An 18,823-nucleotide genomic window follows, 5' to 3' on the forward strand; every position below is an offset into this window, starting at 1 on the left:
CAAAGAAATCTTGGAAAATTTATTAAAGTCAGCGCTGCTCCGGCTTCAGCTGCAAAAATGTAGATTTGCCTTTTTGTAAATTATGTATACAGTTGCATAAAAGCGTTTTCAGTAGGCCTATTTATTCACAATTTACAAGATTTTACAACAACAGGAACAAATTCAAATTACACCGACTCACATGTTTACAAGCATCAAAACTGGAAATCAATTTAAACTGCAGCCTGTAACTTTTTTTTCTTTCTTTCTCCACACCGCTCTGCATTTATTATACGCTTCCCTCTTTAAAACATCCTCCAAACACTCGGCTGGTGTCTGTAATTCCGCCGAAATGTCGGAGAATAAAATAAGCTTTAAAATTGCACCAGCCTGTACGGATTATAATTTAAACGGTGTCAGAAGTTGGCAAGCGATCTGAGGCGCTTTCGGACAAAAAAGATCCATCACTTTTTTTTTTTTTTTTAATTATTATTAAAAAATAAAATTAAATTAAAAGTTCAAAGTGATTGCATTATCATGACTGCAGCCGCCTATAATTTACAGTCCATCAGCAGCTGGAGCCCGCACGTGGAGTGGAAATATTTGGTTGTGTTCGCAGTGCTTACAGTTCATATATGGACGTTTTAAATGTGCGTGAGGGGAACCGTCCCGTTCACCGCAGCGGAGCCCCCGCTCTGGTAGTGCTGCGGGTGCAGCACATGCAGTCTGCTTTGAACGGAGTCGCCGCCCGCCGCCTCGCCAGTGGGCAGATACATGCTGATCATGTCCCGCAGGTCTCCCGTGGGGCACGGCGGCGGTGCGCGCCCCGTGGAAACGGGCGGGCTGACGCTCGGCTCCGATTTCACGAGCGAACCCAGAGTCCCTCCGATGGCCCCGGACACGGGGGAGACCCCGGAGCTCTGGTGCTGGTGGGTGTAGCCGGTGATGCCGCCGTAGCCCGGCGGAGAGGCGCTCATGTAGCTCTGAGAGTTCGAGATCGGGCTGTAAGACAAAGCGCTCATGTCATACCTGTGCACCGGCTGCGGGTTGTGCGGGTGGTGATGCGGGTGGTGGTGGTGGTGCGGGTGATGGTGCGGGTGAGCCCCGCTGCCCGGGTGTTGGGTGTACGCCAGCTGCGCCTCCTGCATCATGGCGTGAGCCGCCGCCGCTGCGGCCGCCACCTGACCCGAGTACGTCCCGTTCGCCCAGCCGTTCACATGCGAGGCGTAGCCCGCGCTGGCCCCCACATGTCCCGCTCCGGGGCTCTCCAGCCGCTGCCCGCCGCCCATCCCCACACCCGGCGATGAACCGAGGAGTCCGCCGGCAAGTGAGTACTTGTCCTTCTTGAGTAGAGTCTTGGTCTTCCTCCGCGGGCGGTACTTGTAGTCCGGGTGTTCCTTCATGTGCATGGCCCGGAGCCGCTTGGCCTCGTCGATGAAGGGTCTCTTCTCCGCCTCGGTCATCACCTTCCACTCCGCGCCCAGCCGCTTGCTGATCTCTGAGTTGTGCATCTTGGGGTTCTCCTGTGCCATTTTCCTCCGCTGGCCCCGGGACCACACCATGAAGGCGTTCATGGGTCTCTTGATCCTCTCCTGGGGGACCTTCCCTGCGGGCCCCCCGCCTCCTCCTCCCGCATGTCCGCCCGGGTTGGATGGGTTGGTCTGGGGCACCACGGGGGAATGCAAGTCCGTCTCCATCATGATGCTGTACATTCACCTCGTCTTTGTAGGACAGAGTCAGACAGACAGAAACATTCAGCCTCCAAAAACACGGAGGGAAGAAGTGACTGAAATCCACTCAGAGCTGAAACTGCAGCGTCTTCCTCCTCCGTGTCATCCGTGGAATGGGAAGGACTTGTTGGAGCGGACTTTGGTTGAAGCTGAGCCTTACTGGGAAAAGTTACCGGTGCGTGCCCGGGCCGCGCGCTCTGACAGCAGCTAAATGAGCGCAAGGCGGCCAATGGAGAGGCGCGAGCGCAGACGTGATTTGCATGCAAGGGGCTCGAGGTTCTGGTGACGTCGGAGCGCGAGACCTAAAAATTACTCCCTCTGTCATCGTTTTTGCGCGTGTAGCTAGAAAAAAACACGACAGGAGCGCGAGTCCAAAAATGAGTCAGGAGGACTGAGCGATTTAATGGATCATTTTTATTATTTCAACTCACAAATCGGAAGAAAAATGTCATTACAGCAAAATGAAACTATGCAAATAAATAAAATTCAAGTAAAATAAAATCAACTGAAAATTAAATTATTTATACAGTTTTAATCAAAACAATTTATTTCGAAACGGCTTTAATTTTTTTTTAGCTTTACGCATGAAATATACAGATATTAGTGGGCGCCTATCCCTTCTTGATAGTACATATGTAGTGAAAATGGGGATTAATATATTTATTCGAAAAACTATTGATATATAATTCTAGTATCTGCTTGTATCGTGGAAGACTCTGTAGCTGACCCTGCCTATGAGTTTCTTTTTCAGTTTTTTTATTTTACTATTTAGTTATTTTATTAATACTACATTTATTTATTTATTTATTTATTTATTTATTTATTTATTTATTTATTTATTAAAACCACATTTAAAGCTTATTAGAAAACACACTAAACAGGCATTTTCACGTGTTTTGATATGCAATTTATTATAATAAATTTTACTTAATTTAAGTAGCTCACCAAACCCTTCTTTGTCTAAATTAGGGTTACAGAGCCGTCTATTCAGAGCCACAGGTGCTTTTTTTGTTGTGCCCGTTGCTAGGAAACAGGTGAGTGACGCTTAGAGCACGTGCCATTCAAAGCACATCTTTTGTTTGTTTCAGGACTGCTGAAAAAAGGAGCGGGGTAGGAAAAAAAAAGCCTGCAGTAATCCTATAATAAATGTTGGACATGTCGCAGCCTTTAAATGGTTTTAATCAATTAATGAGGCAGAATGCTGCTTCAGGAGTCGAACCAGGCAGGCCTGCAGCAGGCCATGCTTGGGTTTCATCACAAAGATAAATGCTGAAAGAGATCATTTAGTCCGTCATGACCCGCAAAACACCACTTTAAAAATGTCAGATGATTTTGTTGTCTTTTATTTTATACAGTTCTAGTCTCCCACAACAGTTAAAATTCAATTTCACCAAACTGTTTTACTCTTCTGGTAAATATATAACCAATTGAAATTTATAATAAACCCCCCTCCCCCCAAACAACAACAACAACAAAAAAAACCTTAATTAAATACAGTTTAAAGAAAGACCATTCAGAATATCTGTAACTAAATGTGTCTTAATGTAAGCTACAGGGACAGAGAAGATAAACGTTTGAAATTATCAACCTTGAAAAGTATTTCTTTTGTTTTATTTTACATATAGGCATTGATTAAACATGCAAAACATTCTGAATAATATGTAAAATACTTTTAAAAAGTATACATTCCCTTATAGATTTCTTTGATTTGTGTTTTTTGTCACACTTAAAACATTTAAAATGAAAAATGTTCTTTCCAGACAAAGACAACCTGGTTAAATATAAAAGCAAATTTCAAATGATGATTTTCTCTCTGTGGTGAAAAGTGATTGCACTCTAAACCTCTAAACATATGCAAAAAACTGCCAATGAGTTTTTAAAGTCCCTGTTGAGATATTTTGGTCTGTTTTTCTTGTGGAATTATTTTTAATTCAGCCACATTGGGATTTTCAGCATGAATAACTAAAGGTCAGATTTAAGTTCCAGCCTTTGACTAGGCCTCTCCCAAACATTAGTTGTCATCCATTGAGAGGTGGACTTAGCACCGTGTTTTGGATCATTGTACTGTTGCATAACGCTTTTGAGATTAAGGTCACAAACTGAATGTCAGACATTCTGCTTCTTGGGTTTCCCAGTAGAGAGGAGAATAAATGATAACATCATTTACAACAAACTTCTCAAGTCTTAAAGCCACAAAGCAGCACTAGCTACCTCTATATGCTTTGACTGTTATGATTTTTTTCTACATGTTCAAACATACATGACATAAAGTCAAATTTTCTCCTATCAGTGTTAAAGTTTTTCTCTCCATATTGAGCTCTAGATGTTGTACTGGGTTGTTTCTTGACCTCCTGGCTGAGTCATTGTTGAGTTTTTTGAGTAAGCGCGGTCAGTCCCTCTCCATGTAGCACTGCTCCGTTGCTCTATGCTATGCTACAGTATCTTCTTGATAGATCCTGTTGTGAATGCTCAGGCTAGTTAGCATAGCCATGATGATGGAAAAACTGTTTTCCTTTAACGGTAAATTGTTTCCCTGCCATTAGCACACTTCGCAGCAAGTACACAAGACTGATTGACAGCACTAAGACCTTCCCCCCGACTCTGATTGGTTGTTTTTGGTCAGGAGCGGTGCATTTCTTGAGACAGAAATAGTTGCTCTGGGAACAGGTGGAGGAAATTGATCTTTTGAAAGATTATCTGTCTCTTAACAACACATATGTAAAAAACATTTGCTTTACATAATGCAGCTTTATGTGTGGATAGTTAAATGGATTTCAGCAATCATATTTATACATATAACTGTAACGTGTTTCGGTATTCCAGTCTCCTGCTCCCTTGGCGTCAGTCCTGTGCCGGCTCTTTGGAGCCCTCTGGGATTTTGCTCCCAAAGTGGCATCTGTCAGGTGCTGCTCGGCTCTCAGCAGGCTGGTGAGCCATGTTGGCATGGCGAGGACTTTTCCTCCTTAGCTGCCGCGTTGCTCGTTAAGAGGACTCCATTGTGTGATTGCTCTGAAAGACTCGGATACCACACGTGTCTGGGAGGCAGAAATCAGATCAGGAAATGGACAGAAATATTTTACATTGACCAAATAATTATATCCTGTCAGTAACAATGCGTTGCTCTATTTACTAATGTAGTATTTATTTTTTTGTATTGATCCAGGAAGGAGAGGCAGTTTGTCAAAAGCTTTATTAAATTACCTCTGGTGTTCAGTGTTGAGGTATTTAGTAGGAGAATCAATTGACAGATGATAAAGAGAATCAGCTTCATCTGGGATTCCAGGGCCACTCTGGTCGCTTCATTTACAGTGCGGTCTAGAGCAGGTTGACCTTTCAGAGCTGACGGCTTTGTGCAACTCCTGAACAGAAAAAGGGACACCACTGTGACAGGCTTTAGCTCTGTCACACCATATTCCTGTTTTAGCTCCTGTCTGTCACTTTCTGCCATCATTTCTGGCTGCCGGTGGATTGTGACTGAAAGTGATTGTTATGAAAGCCAGCAGTGGTACTTTTCCACTAAACATTAGGGGAATGTGTTAATAAAAGCTTATTTGGTTGAAAGTTAAACATATAAATGGAGATAAACATTTATTTGCAAAACACACTCAAAATAATTAGTCCAAATGAATAGTTTGAAGTGAGTTTCTCAGTAAAATGTCCCGTTCATGAACACTTTTCCATCTTTGATCTAGAAAATGAATCTGGTTTGGTGACAATGATTTGACATCAGCATCAAGGTTTGAAAAAGTATTGAGAAGCAACAGAAATAAAGTTTTTCTGATGTTGGACTCACAGCCCTAGTTTTAACAAAAATAAATATTAAATTAATTTTTGAACATATTTTGGAGTCAGTTGGGTAAAAAGGAGCATTGCTGTTTAATGTATTAACTCACCTTTCCTGATAATAATAATAAGCAGGTTAAATAATATCTTCTTAATTCTTTCAACAAATGTACATTTTCTAAGCTTTCTAAATTTTAAACTATTAAAAGACAGAAGGTTCTTAGACCATTGTTGAAGAACATGCTCTCCTTTGTCCACAAACATGTATTTAGTTGGTAAAAGTTTGAAAAAAGTCCAAGTCAATCTTGAGTTGATCCATTCTGTGTGTTCCTGTTTCCTCCTGGGAGCCTGACTATGGAGGATCACATTAAATTAGTTTTCTCTTGAAGAATCCATATCCTCCTTCAGTCAGTAAGAGTTAAAATCTGCAACACACAAAACATACAAATCAAGACTTTTGCTACATTATTTTTATTTGTAAGTTGCACACTTTAAGCTGTGAATGGAGGATAAAAGGAAAGAAATGGGAGTAAGAGGAAAAAAATTGAGGAAGCAAATGACTGAAAAAAATTTCCAACCTCAGAGTTGGTAAATGTCTATGATGAAGTTGATTGCAACAGTAAACATCCTCTGTTAAGAGATCTATAGCAGCTCACCTTTGCACAGCGCTCTGTGTTAAAGATGTGCAGAGTTGGAGATTACTGCTGTGACGTTTCCTAAGTTCAAATCATGCATTTAAGTGTTTTAAACATCTGTGCTAATCCTCATACTGGATCCATTAAGCTACTCAAGTCCATCAAGAATATTTTAGTAAGTTACTCTACAAAATGCAACATGACTGGATCGTAACTATGGTGATATCTGATTCACTTGACTTAATATATTTGTGATTTTCCACAAACGTTATCGGACTTGTTTATGGTATTGCTGGGTCACTGTGTGGTGTGGCTATTTATTAGTTTGCTTGTACTGTAGGTATCTGATATCTCATCAGTCAGGTTTATAACTAGGTGTACAATAAGGGGAAAAGTATTTGCTCCCTTATATGTTTCTTTTGTTTCAACTTAAGTAAAAACTATCCAAATAAACTTGAAAACTGAGTTTAATTTCATTACAATGCCTCCAACTGAGCACTGAATGTATTCTGTGACTATTCAGTAGCACCTTGTCCGTCCGTCCATCCATCTATTGATCTGACATTATGCAGTCACATGAATACTTCAGAGCTCCAAAAGCACTTATAATGATTTTAACAGTTCCAAAAACCAAGTACACCTTAATATTCATCAATATGCACAGTTGAAACTCTCTTAATGTCCATGGTCTTCCTTATCTTGTGGGTTCAGCACATCAGCCAATTGTGTGTCAAGTAGCATTGCACCAAGGTATTTCAGTTGAATTCACTTAAAATATTTGAGATATGTTAAATGGAAAAAAAAATCATGAATTTGTTAATTTCCCCAATTAATTTGGAGTTATTTTCCACAGAATACTTAATTGAGAATAGGCGCAAGTCCAATGAGACTCGTTTCAGATTAAAACCACTTTTTAAAAACAACCTTTAATCAGGTTTGAAGAATATTTATCATTTATCCCACATTCTTGTAATCAAATATCTGTTCATTGGTCTGATGTAATATTCTAATCTTAAATGTCTTGTTTTCATTAGCTGTATGTGAGAAATCATCATAATGAACAAAAATAAAGGCTGAAAAACATCAGTCTGCATGTAATTAATTTGTATAATGCATTTCACTTATTGAAATGAGCTACTGAAATAGATTGACTTTTTAATGATATTCCAATTTATTGAATGTGACTGCATAATGTCATACCAACTCTCTTTTGGAAGTTGCAGAAATATTTTTGGTGAGTCCACAGCAAAGCTTTACCTGTGTGGAAAGTTTAGCATTTTATTTTTTTTTTTTTTTTAGTAGCAAACAGTTTTAATGCGTGTTAATTGTAAAGATGAAAGGTTTTTATTTTCAGCGCCTGTCAGAAAGTTCCCTTGTTTCTGTGTCTAATTTCTAATTAAAAATAAATCTGTGTTGGACGGTGTCTGGAACTCGCTCCATTAGGCCTGAGAACACACAGCGGCCTAATCCAATCAGCGGCATTTCTCCTGTGCAGCAGCTGACACTTTGTTGGTTTTAGGCTCTCTGTCACAGCAAGCTGTCAGCTCCACTGCAGCTCCACAGCACTGACAGAGCAGATATAGGCAAACAGGAAAGCACACAGCATGAATATGCAACCGTGAGCTCTGACATGTTAAAAGGTTTAGAGAAACAGTTGAATTGATTCAACACTGGGTTCCTGGGTTACTGAGGGTTTCTTGGCAGAAGAGCTAACAAGACAGAGACAGCATAGTTGAATCAAACATCTGCTAGGACCTTTTTTATTTGACAGCCACACAATGAAGACAGTGGTTTTTTTTTATCGTAGGGTGTAACATACAGTATGGACAGTGCTTCAGTTGTTGTACGCAGTTATTATTAGAGCACCATGAACATGCATTTCAATTTTCTGAGAAGCTCCATGTGAAATTGATCTGCATGAGGTTTACCCTTTTCAAACAGAAACAGAAATCAGTTGACTAATTAGTCTAAGTCTAATTACTTGAGATGCAACCTTGAAAATTGTAAGTTGACTTCTTTAATGTTTTTATTAATAAATTAGCCAGTTAGCACCGACCTGCTCCAGCCATCATCACAGAGCCTGACATCCTCCTCCTATCTATTTTACGCTCTTCCAGGTGTCAGACTAAAATGGCCTGGTGTACAAGTGCTACAAAGCATTAGCACTCCTCATTTAATCATCACACATCCTCCTTTGATTGATGCCTAATGAATGGCTCGGATTGTGGTAAGACGACTTGTTAATGGGTTTTGTGTGTCTGTCAGACATTTGAGGCTGCACTCAGAAATCTTTGCTTACACCGAAGCTCCAAAACTGTGTTTCTTATGAAGAAAATACATTATAGTTTTCTTGCCGGACAAAACACCCTCATTAGAACCTGTGGGGTGTTTAGATGGGGTTTTTGTGTTTCTTTTAATTTTAGATAATGTGCTTCCTAAAGGGATTGTTCAAATCATTTTCAAGTAAGGTTCTATGAAAGGGTCACAACTTGCAGCAGATAACTCGCTTGGTGTTTTCATTTAGTATAAATTCAGATTAGTTTGCTGCAGAAGAGGAAGCTAACAGCTAATCAGGGAGCGGCCAGGACCAAAATGAACTTGTCCGTTTCTTAACGTTACCCCGATCTCAAAACTGGCACAGCAGTTTATGCAAGAATTATTTTTGAAACAAGAATTGTAGATCTTTATCATTAAATATATGCACTTTTTCTTTTTACCAAATTCTACTAGGCCACAGATATTTAGCCCTTAGATACTGAAACTAAACAATAACTAAACTAAACACAAATTTTTCCTAAATATTTATGAATAGCACTTGCATTTATTTTTTTTTTCTTTTGATTTATTGTGATCTAATTTGGATCACAATAAATCCAAATCAGCCTTTTGCCAAACAATAAATCTTTTGGTCGAGGCTAAAACTATTTAGCTCACATACAGGTGAGTTTAAGAAAGTGACTAAAACTCTGGATCCTGACAGTGGAGTTTTTTCTGACTCCTGTAAATTCTAAGGAAATAAACCACACTGTCACATAAAAATATCTATTTTTATCTCACTCTACATCAAGTGAGCTAAAACAAATAGCAAAAGGATTTATTTATAAACTTATAAATACTTAAATTAAATTGCTGATTTTATATTTAATTACATAACCACTGTTTGCTCTGGTTGCTCTGGCAACATGAAACCATTCATCTGCATTTCCTGGTTTAGCCTCAGAGATCTTTTGAGTTTTTAGACAGGTTTTTTAGAGCCTGTCTGAACTTTTTCATGATGATAAATACTTTCTTTTCATCACCATGAAGCTGATTGGCTAAGTCTTTCCATTTAAGCTGTTCTCTAATCATCTGATATGGTACTTTTATGTTTTCTTCCACATCTCTCTGGTTTTGGCTTCTATTTTTGTTTACGACATTTAAGATGATTTCAGTGAAGCAGACTGTCATTTTCTGTACTTCTTCATGTTTTTCCCTTTTTCTAATCAACTTTTTAATCAAACTATGCTGTTCTAATCAGCAATTTCTGTAATGACGCCATTTTAGACAGATTTTCAGAGAGGAATATATAGAAAGGTTGCAGATTTAATAAACAAAAAACCCGACTGACTTGGTATTTGTGCAAGAGCTAAATTAGTTTTCCTTTCTAAGAATGTGACACTTACAAGATATCACTCTTAACGAAGCAGTTTTGACCTTTAGCACTCAAATCTTTATTTCTAATCGCTGCTCCATCTGTTACACACAGGTCAAACACTGATGATGCTACAGCTACATTTAATCTGTGCTCCCCCCCTGCTACCACCGCTGCACACACACATTTAATTTAATTAGAGCTTGTGTGTCCTCCTTTCTGCCAGTTTTGCTGCGGCGCTCGGGAGCAGCCAACATTATCACTGATTGCTTCAAGATAGGAAGGAATATGATTAGACCACGTGTTCGGGTGTTTGTGTGTGTATAGGAACTGGGCAGAAATGTGACGGTGTTTGTTAGTGGTGAGAAACGTAGCAGGCCGAAGGATGAGGAGAGGGTTGGATGAAATGAAAAAGAAGGGTCTTTCCATCGTAAATGTTGTGACTTTGTCCAGAAACTCTTTAGGACGACTTGTAGTTGCTGAACTGAGCTACTTTAAAGTTTGAGAGGAGAGCTTCTCAAACTTTCTTCAACTGTAGGTCAATATCTCTGTAGGGATGTAAAAGTCTCAGTGCCAGGTATCGCAAATGCTGGATGACAACTATTGCTAGTGGAGATTAGTTATCCACAGCACCTCAAGCCTGCTCCATGCACATTGATGCAGTATTGAAGTTCAGAATATACCAGAGGATGACGACAGGTTTACATCAGAGCACCGATAGAGCAGCTGAACAGGAAAAAGATCCTTAAGCTGTTATCAGTTTGATTTCCAAATGGACAGAAGATAAACCTGAAAGCTTTGATTCTTTGTGTAATAAGATTAGTGTTATTAAAGAGAGGAGGGAGGAGAAGGAAAGAGAGAAGAATAAAGATGTGACCTTTAAAGAGCAAGGTGAGCAGAGAGGGAGGAACCCTGCTGAGGAGTGGCCAGAAGAAGAAAAAGAGAGAAAGAGAGCAGGGTGGGGAGCGACCCTGGTGAAAACAGATTAGTGGACCATGAAGTGGATTACCAGCAATGATAGTCCCTCAGAGAGCGGTCGGTCCAGGCCAGCACAAACACCATGAACACATCAAAGCGATCTGTATCAGTCCAACCTGCCGGTCTAATGCAAACACACACATAGCTGATTGATAGCAGTGGGCTCAGTTTTCTAAACGTTAAAACTCAATCAGTTTAGGTCAAGTTTAAACTTCAAGTAGTTTAAATGATCTCCAAACTACAGAGATGTTGCTTGAAAGAGAGAATACGTGAAAAACATTTTATGTTCAATAAGCTTTATATTTCTACAGGTCACACTATTTACCATATTAAACATAAAAGCAAAATTATGTTTTCTTGTCTAATTGTTGCCTGTTGGCAACATTGTGCCATTTTGGAAGAACCTATTGAAATTAATTTGTCAAATAACTATTTTAGTTATTAGTTTTTTTTTCACAATTTAATCAAGATGATGTGATGAAAAAGAAGGTAGAAATTACAGTGCTGTGGGAAGCTGCAACATTATTTGTGTTAAACAATAAAAATGTATATTTTTCTTGTTTCTCTTTTCTCAGATTCTCTGCCAACAACCATCAAACGATGCTTGAAGCTAACAGAAGGAAACTAGGATCAGTGAAGGGCCAGCTTCTTCCACAGGGGAGGAAATATTAGAAATGACACCCCAACAATAGTATGACAAGGGGTTATGAATCATTGAAACTAAAGAGTAGTCCTGACTGATTCTTCTCAACTATAACAAATTAAATGAGGTTAATTGGAAATGGTAAAGTCCTCTGTGACTACCAACAGTTTTATGGACAATTTAATCCGATTTCAGCGCAAAAGTCAAACTTTTTAAAACAATTTCTCAAACTACAGGCACAAACTATGATGTATTTCATTGGGATTTAATGTGATAGACCAACACATGATGTATAATTGTGAAGTGGAAGGGAAATTATTGAGGGCTTTGTACAGTTAACCGAAGCAGAGGACCTACAGACTGGTTTCAGCTCATTTCTCAGTGAAAACAAATTATTATATAACTAACAAGTGCAACTGATGAGGGATCAGAGACCTCAATGTTAAACTGAACTGAGCACATCACATTTTAAAGGGTAAAGGTAACTGATGTACACGGAAGAATGTTTTGTTTTTTTAGATTTTGACAGATTCACACAGAATTAGATTTCTGAGAAAAAGGTCAAAATTTAGAGATTAGAGTCCTAATTTTTTTCCAGTATCCCTCTCCCGTAGATTTTAGCTTGTGTTTTAACAAAAAATGTACGAATGGTTCTAGTGACACAATAATCTGACTTTTATGCTTGTTTTTCATAGTTTTAGGCTTGCTTAAGCAGACACCTCTGTGTGTGTAGACGGTGCCGCTGGCCAAGAACAGCTAATCCCATTTAACACAAACATTACAACGGCTAAGTTTTACTGACACGTCTGAAAATTGTTCTGTGGACCAAAACGTTCGGTCAGCTGAAGCAAAGAAACACAAGCTGGAGTCGTTCTGGTCTTTCCTAAATGTTCTCTACTTATTTACAGCTAGAATGCCTTGAAGTTTTTTTTTCAGTCTGTATTGTGGAGGATTTTCCTCCAGAGAATAAATCGAAGAATTTTTGTTTCAAGCTGGAAATTCCTGTAAAGGTCAAATTGGTCTCTAACAAGCACACACACAAATCAATAAGCAAATGAAATGATAAAAGACTCTAAAGCCTTCCTTCTTGCTGACATTTCTGTCTTGCCTGCTGAGGGGAAGTTTTGATACGAGGGCCCCCCTAGGTGGAGGATGGGGGTCCACTCTTTCTCTGTCTTCCCCTTCCACTCAGCCTAAATGAGGGCTTTTTTGCAGCTGTTGGTGGGGGGTGTCTGCTCCAGGAAGAATGAGGACTTCCTGTGGAGGGCCTTTAAGAGCGAGGCTGAAGGGTCTGTCGCACGCTCACTCTCTCTCTCCCACAGTTTGTCTCGATGTCTCTCGCCCGTCCTAAATGGGGTCAAGCTTCAAACCAGGACCAGCTGCTTTCAAAGACCCTAAAGAGCAGTTTTCCACCTGCCCTTTTCTCCCCTCCCTCCATAACCTTTTCATCACATTTTCTTGTTCGCTTTTCATTCCTCTCTCCACTTCCTTTCCATCCCATCGACAGTGATGCATCCATGCGCTCGTTTACGGAAGGGACAATATTTCTGAGATGATTAAGGAAACAAAGAGACAACGTAGAGTGCTGTGAAAAACTTGAGATTTATTCTGGTTTTGCTGTTTTGTCACACTTAGATGTTTCAGATCTGAAAAGCAGTTGGAGTGTTTTGGCTGTCAACACTTCCAGATGGCCAGCAATGAAACATAAAGAGCATGTTTAAGGTTCATTTGAATTGGATTTTAGTTCAGACTTTGACTAGACCATTACAAAACTTCATTTTTGTATTATTCAGAGGCAGCCTTGCCTTGATGCTTTGGATCCTCATCCTCCTGTTGAACCACAGTGTGACTGTGGTTAAGGTCCAGTACTGCAAGCCAAGCAAGCCCAAACCATCATACTGCCACTACCATGTTTTAGGTGAAATGCAACATGACTAACATTTTTCTAACAGGCCCGTTTTTTTCTTGTCATTTCACAGAATATTTTCTGGGAATTTTGGGGATCATCTATGTTTTTTGGCAAAGGTGAGTTTGAAGGTTATGGTCTTTCAGCATTTAGAGACATTTTATAGAAATAGATTATGTGTTTGGTTTGTGAAATTGAGCTCAGAATCTGTCTAAAGCTTGCAGTTTATTCAGTCGGCTTGTTTTGGATTAAAATAAGTTATATAATCTGAAATATTTGTGACTAGAAGGAAAAAATAGAAGGCAAGGACCAAATGTATACATTAGCTGTATTTCCATTAATTATAAACGTGCGCAAATGAATGAAAACATGACAATTTATGTAGTTGCTCCAACTCCTGAATAAGACACTGACGACTAATAAGAAGTATTTTTCCTGTAGCTGTTTACATCTGTTCCTGTCATGTTTGAGGACTTATTGTGTGAACAAGCATGATTTTAATGTCATTTCTTATTTAATGGAATCAGCATAATTGTGAAATTGTGTTTTCTTTTTACATCAGCAGAATATCAACAAAGATTTGCACATATTTCTAATGGAAATGCAGCTACTGTCTTTTACTGGGATTCTACATGAGAAACCAACAATGTAGTGCATAATAGTACTTAGCCTACTGTATTTAAATACCCCTCAATGTTTTCTGACGTTATCTGGATGTAATTCCATGTCAATATCAATGCAGCTGTTGAGTTTTTTAAGACATAGTTAGGTTATAAAACATGGAAAAAGAAAGCATTTCTCAGGGCGTTATGTTATTTATTTTTTTTACCAGTGACCTGGAGGACGCTTCTAGTCTTTTTATGCGTTCCAAATGTCTGCTGTCGTTGAGAGAAGGCATTACAATCATTTTTAGCTGAAGCAGATTTGATGCTTAAATAGAAAAAAAACTCACTGAAAATTGGATGAGGAAAAAAACGCAAGAGGGAACCTCTCTCTATTAGCTGGAGCTACATACCTGTCTCATTTTTACAAGGTGTCCATGTCTTCTTGATGTGTTTGAATATTGATCAATAAGTCCATTAGAGATGCAGAAAGCTCTGTACCATCCATCCTCTCTGTGTTCCTCTCCACCCAGGCTGATTCTAAGCTTCCCTTCCATCCTGGGTTTTATTTAATTTGTTCATATAATGGACATGAATGAACATGAATGAACCCTGGGGTTTAGGGCGACCAATGAGGTTGGGCCAGCTCACCAACGTGTGTCAAAAGAGACACAATAACTGGCTTTATTTTTGATTGGCTTCTCCTTTTTTTGAGAATGACTTCCAAAGTGCAATGTCCCATTGTAGGACCAGAATGAAGCTTAACAATGCAGCATGGGCTCCATGAGGAGGGGGTTGTTAGACTTCTAGATCCAGGCTTTAGGCCTGTACTGGACAACAGTGTAGTGTAGTAACTCTGCCTGGGGTTAGATTCACAATGGAAGGGCTTTAGTTCCCATTGTGGAAGCTATGTCAACAGAGAGGCTGCTGGGAGCATCGCTGGCTGGCATGGAAAAAATGATCTGTCTTACACGTAACTTTATATATAGGAACAAGGTTCTTAAGAGTTTTAGGTGCACAGAAATACAGACAGACTGATGTAAACCTGTCCAGTTTGTTACAAATCATTGTCAATGTTTTTTTTTTTCTCTCTCCAGCTTTCTGACAGTCTGAAGAGACAAACAGGCATCTGTTGCACAGGTTGGTTGGTGCAGTCAGTAAAGTGCTGTGCTTTGACTCCAGTGATTGTGGGTTCAAACCCTGGTTGTGGCAATGTCTGAAAATGTGCTACAGCAAGGTGGAGACAGAACGCTGGTGGAGTGGGGATGCATCTGTCCTCACTGTTTACAGAGAGAAAGACCCAGACCTCAAGATCTTCCTGATGTACCAAGACTAAAATATGAAGGCATCCTTGCTCCACCTGTGCCATTTGGCACTCAGAAATTTTTATTGAAAAGAAAGTTTCTACCTCTACTCCAAGATTAAGAAGCATTATTAGCGTTTGGTCTGATGGCATCAGACATCAATTATGAAGGATATGGGTTCAAATCCTAGAAAGAATGTCTATTTTGTCAGTCTCTTTCAAAGTCACCATTGTTACAAGACAAGAACTTTCCATTTGTAGATTGAGTTGCTCCGTGTTTAAGTTTGACTTCATGGTTCTTCTGAAAGTGGACATAAAAAACAAAGACATGGACGAGGAGTGACAGTAGATAATACAACTTGTATAGAAAGCACAAAGTTTGAAAAAGTTTTGTGAAAAGCACCCGATCCAGCATTCAACTCCAAGTAGAGTTATCTATATTTTAACAATAATTGTATATAAAAACACAAATGCACTACAAGAACACATCAATATGAAAGAGAACAATCTCATAGAGTATTTGATATGTCAACAAACATAAAAAGTCCAAGTTCAATGTCTGGAAGAGCAAATAGTTTTATCAAGGATTGAAAACAGAGATAAATGTGTTATGAGTTAGAAAAGAGAAGGTTCTTATGGTGTGGTGGGATTGTCATCAGTTCTTAAACCAAAAGGTCATAAGTTCAAGTCCTGGTAAGTTCTCTGAAAGGCCTTTTGATTTGTTGACTTGTTTTTGCCTTTTGCCAACATTGACTGCAGAAAAGATAAGTGAGCCAGGAGAAATTTCCAAAGCATAGACGGGCCTATGGTCTACAGGTTATGGCATCAGAGGATAAGGGTTCAAATCTTGCTAGGAAAGCATAGTATATACCACTTTGGTCAGCATTGTTCAGTCAATATTGACACCTCGAAAGAGGAATGTGCCATGAGAAACTTCTAAACCATGGAGGGTTGTGTAATCCACAGGTTATGGCATCAGATGTCAAGTACAAAGGAAAAGGGTTCAAATCCTGGAAAGGATTTTTCATTTTCTCAGTTTTCATGCAAAAAAAACAAGAAAATGAAAAATCGGCAGTATCACCAAAAAACTCTGAAATCGGTGCATGGAAAGGATGTCTATTTTGTCAGCATCTTTGTCACCATTGACAGCAGAAAAGATAAATGCGCCACAAAAAACTTCTAAAGTGTGGAAGGTGGTGTGGTCCACAGGTTATGGCATCAGACCTCAAGTACAAAAGATGTGGGTTCAAATCCTGAGCTTGGTCTGTAAATAATTGGTATTTATTGGGATTTTAGATTAAAACACACAAAGTTCTTAAAAATCAGGCAATGTGTTCAGAAAAACATGATCTTTGCTTAAATATGTTGTTTTTTTATCAATCTATTTTTACTCCAGGAATGCACCGATTTCAAAGTTTTTTGCTGATACTACCAATATTTCATTCTGCTGTTTTTTTTACATTAAAAACAGAGAAAATGAAAAATTGGCAGTATCAGCAAAAACCTTTGAAATCGGTGCATTTGTACTCCAGGAATGCACCGATTTCAAAGTTTTTTGCTGATACTGCCGATATTCCTGTTTTCTTGTTTTTGGAATATTGGCAGTATCAGCAAAAAACTTTGAAATCGGTGCATTCCTGGAGTAAAAATAGATTGATTAAAAAAAAAAACATATTTAAGCAGAAATCATGTTTTTCTGAACCTGTAATCTTAATTGACTCATTATGATGAACTTAGTGTGTTTTAATGTAAAAATCCATTAAGTACGAATTATACTGACCAAGATCAGGATTTGAACCAACATCTTTTGTACCTGAGGGCTGAGGCCATGACCTGTGGACCACACAACCTTCCACGCTTTAGAAGTTTCTCATGCTGCATTTATCTTTTCTGCTGTCAATATTGACTGAAAGATGCTGACAAAATAGACATCCTTTCCATGCACTGATTCAAAGTTTTTTGGTGATACTGCCGATTTTTCATTTTCTGGGATTTTTTCATGAAAACCGAGAAAATGAAAAATCCTTTCTAGGATTTGAACCCTTGACCTTCATACTTGATGTCTGATGCCATAACCTGTAGGCCACACGTTAATCTATGCCTCTTAATTTTGAAGTAGAAACTTTCTTTTTAATAAAAATTTCAGTGCCAAATGGCACAGGATGCCTTCCTATTTTAGTCATGGTACATTGGTCAATCTTATGGTCTTTCCTCTCTGTAAACATGGGGATGGACACATTCCCACTCCCCTGGCATTCTGTCTCCACCTTGACGTGGCACATTTTTACACTGACTCAGATGTTGCATTTGAAGGTTACCACAACCAGGGTTTGAACCCACAATCACCAGATTCAGAGCACAACACTTTACTGACTATGCCAACCATTCTGCTGAACAGATGCCTGTTTGTCACTTAAGACTGTTAGAAAGCTGAAGAAAAGCTTAAAAAAAACATGAATGACTGCAAAAGTCATTTATGTGTCACTTCTTACATGAGCTCAACATGTTCAATTCAACCAACTCTAGCTGTTTAAATTAGGTCCTTCCCCCCAGGCAGAAATACACACAAAACTACTCTACTCGTCTCCTGGGTGCAAAGCTGAACAAACAGTAGTGACCAAACACAAATGAACACATGTACAGAAAAAACAAAACAGCAGCATACTTTGCAGCTCTCATTACTAGCAAACACAAAAGGAGCCACTGAGTCAACCCACAGAGGTTCAACACTCAGAAAAAAACAGAACTCTCCACAATCTGCTTCTGCACTAAAACATCCTCAATGCAACCATTTCCCATCATCTGTTTGGTTCACTTTTTTTTTTCTCAACATGCAGGGGAGAACAGTGTGGAGTAGGTAAAGAGGCTGGTGGACATCTCTGGATTCAGCATCAGCAGTCTGACATTAGCCGCTATTGTTTCTCTGGGAGATGAAGAGAAAGAGAACAGCTGTTCAGCACAGAAGCATCAGAAAGTCGAAGCCTGACGTCATGAGGCAGAAAAAAGGTCATCAGTAAAGAACAGTAGCAGCACAGAAACAGAAATACATATTGAGTTGGAATAGTTATGTGTAAATGAGGTGTTTTCATTGAACCTGGACAAAAATACTTCATAAAATTATTCAAATCAATTTGTTTTTTGTGAATTTTAATTTATTTTAAACAGTTTACTATTTTTTTACTCTATTTTATGATGTTCCTCTGAAAGTGTACTACTCTCCTCACACCTTCATATTTTCACTTTCCAATCCTCCAGCATCCTCACACTGATCACTAAAGACTCCTATTATCTTGTCTACACCTGTGATCAGAACAAATGCACAGTCCCAGCTAATGACAAGCCCCCCGGCTGACCCGCTGACCCACATCACAATGAAGAAAGAAGCAGATCGCAACAGCTGGGCAATAAGATGAAGGGCTTGCTTTGGGTGATGAGATAAAACGAGTTACAAGACGGTAATGGAGAGTTCAAGAGCAAGACAGGAGGACGACAAGAGGAGATAAGAGGTTAAAGGAAGTGAAAGGACTGCAGAGTTTGTATTGGGCATAAAGGGAAGTAGTAAAACGGAAACTGGGTTGGGAATAAAGACCTAAAATTTCCATCCATATGACTATTGATGTTATATTTGAGAAT

General features: G+C 39.2%; 1 protein-coding gene and 2 long non-coding RNA genes across 4 annotated transcripts in view; 1 reads left to right on the forward strand and 2 right to left on the reverse strand.

Annotated features, from left to right (window-relative positions):
- Positions 1–232: 232 nt before the first annotated feature.
- Positions 233–1,990, reverse strand: LOC106956916 (SRY-box transcription factor 1). Its single transcript, XM_015048028.1, has one exon. It carries the CDS (start codon positions 1,689–1,691, stop codon positions 624–626), a length of 1,068 nt encoding a protein of 355 aa, XP_014903514.1. The 5' UTR covers positions 1,692–1,990; the 3' UTR covers positions 233–623.
- Positions 1,991–4,668: 2,678 nt separating this feature from the next.
- Positions 4,669–18,823, reverse strand: part of LOC106956917 (uncharacterized) — a 67,259-nt gene continuing 53,104 nt past the window's right edge. For both annotated transcript variants that reach the window (XR_001426854.1, XR_001426855.1), the window contains 2 exons: positions 4,911–5,917; positions 4,669–4,744 (listed from right to left, as the gene is read on the reverse strand). This is a non-coding gene — a long non-coding RNA (uncharacterized LOC106956917). The remainder of the gene's footprint in view (positions 4,745–4,910; positions 5,918–18,823) is intronic.
- On the forward strand, positions 10,772–18,795 carry LOC106956918 (uncharacterized). The gene is made up of 2 exons (XR_001426856.1): positions 10,772–13,404; positions 18,028–18,795. It is a non-coding gene; the product is annotated as an uncharacterized LOC106956918 (long non-coding RNA).

This window comes from Poecilia latipinna, unplaced genomic scaffold (assembly GCF_001443285.1).
Source record: "Poecilia latipinna isolate Pla-1442-1.1 unplaced genomic scaffold, P_latipinna-1.0 Scaffold856, whole genome shotgun sequence".
Taxonomy (NCBI): Eukaryota; Metazoa; Chordata; class Actinopteri; order Cyprinodontiformes; family Poeciliidae; genus Poecilia; species Poecilia latipinna.

Bases quoted from the DNA above. Each gene is read 5' to 3' on its own strand.
- LOC106956916 (XM_015048028.1), bottom strand. From the start codon at position 1,691: ATGTACAGCATCATGATGGAGACGGACTTGCATTCCCCCGTGGTGCCC.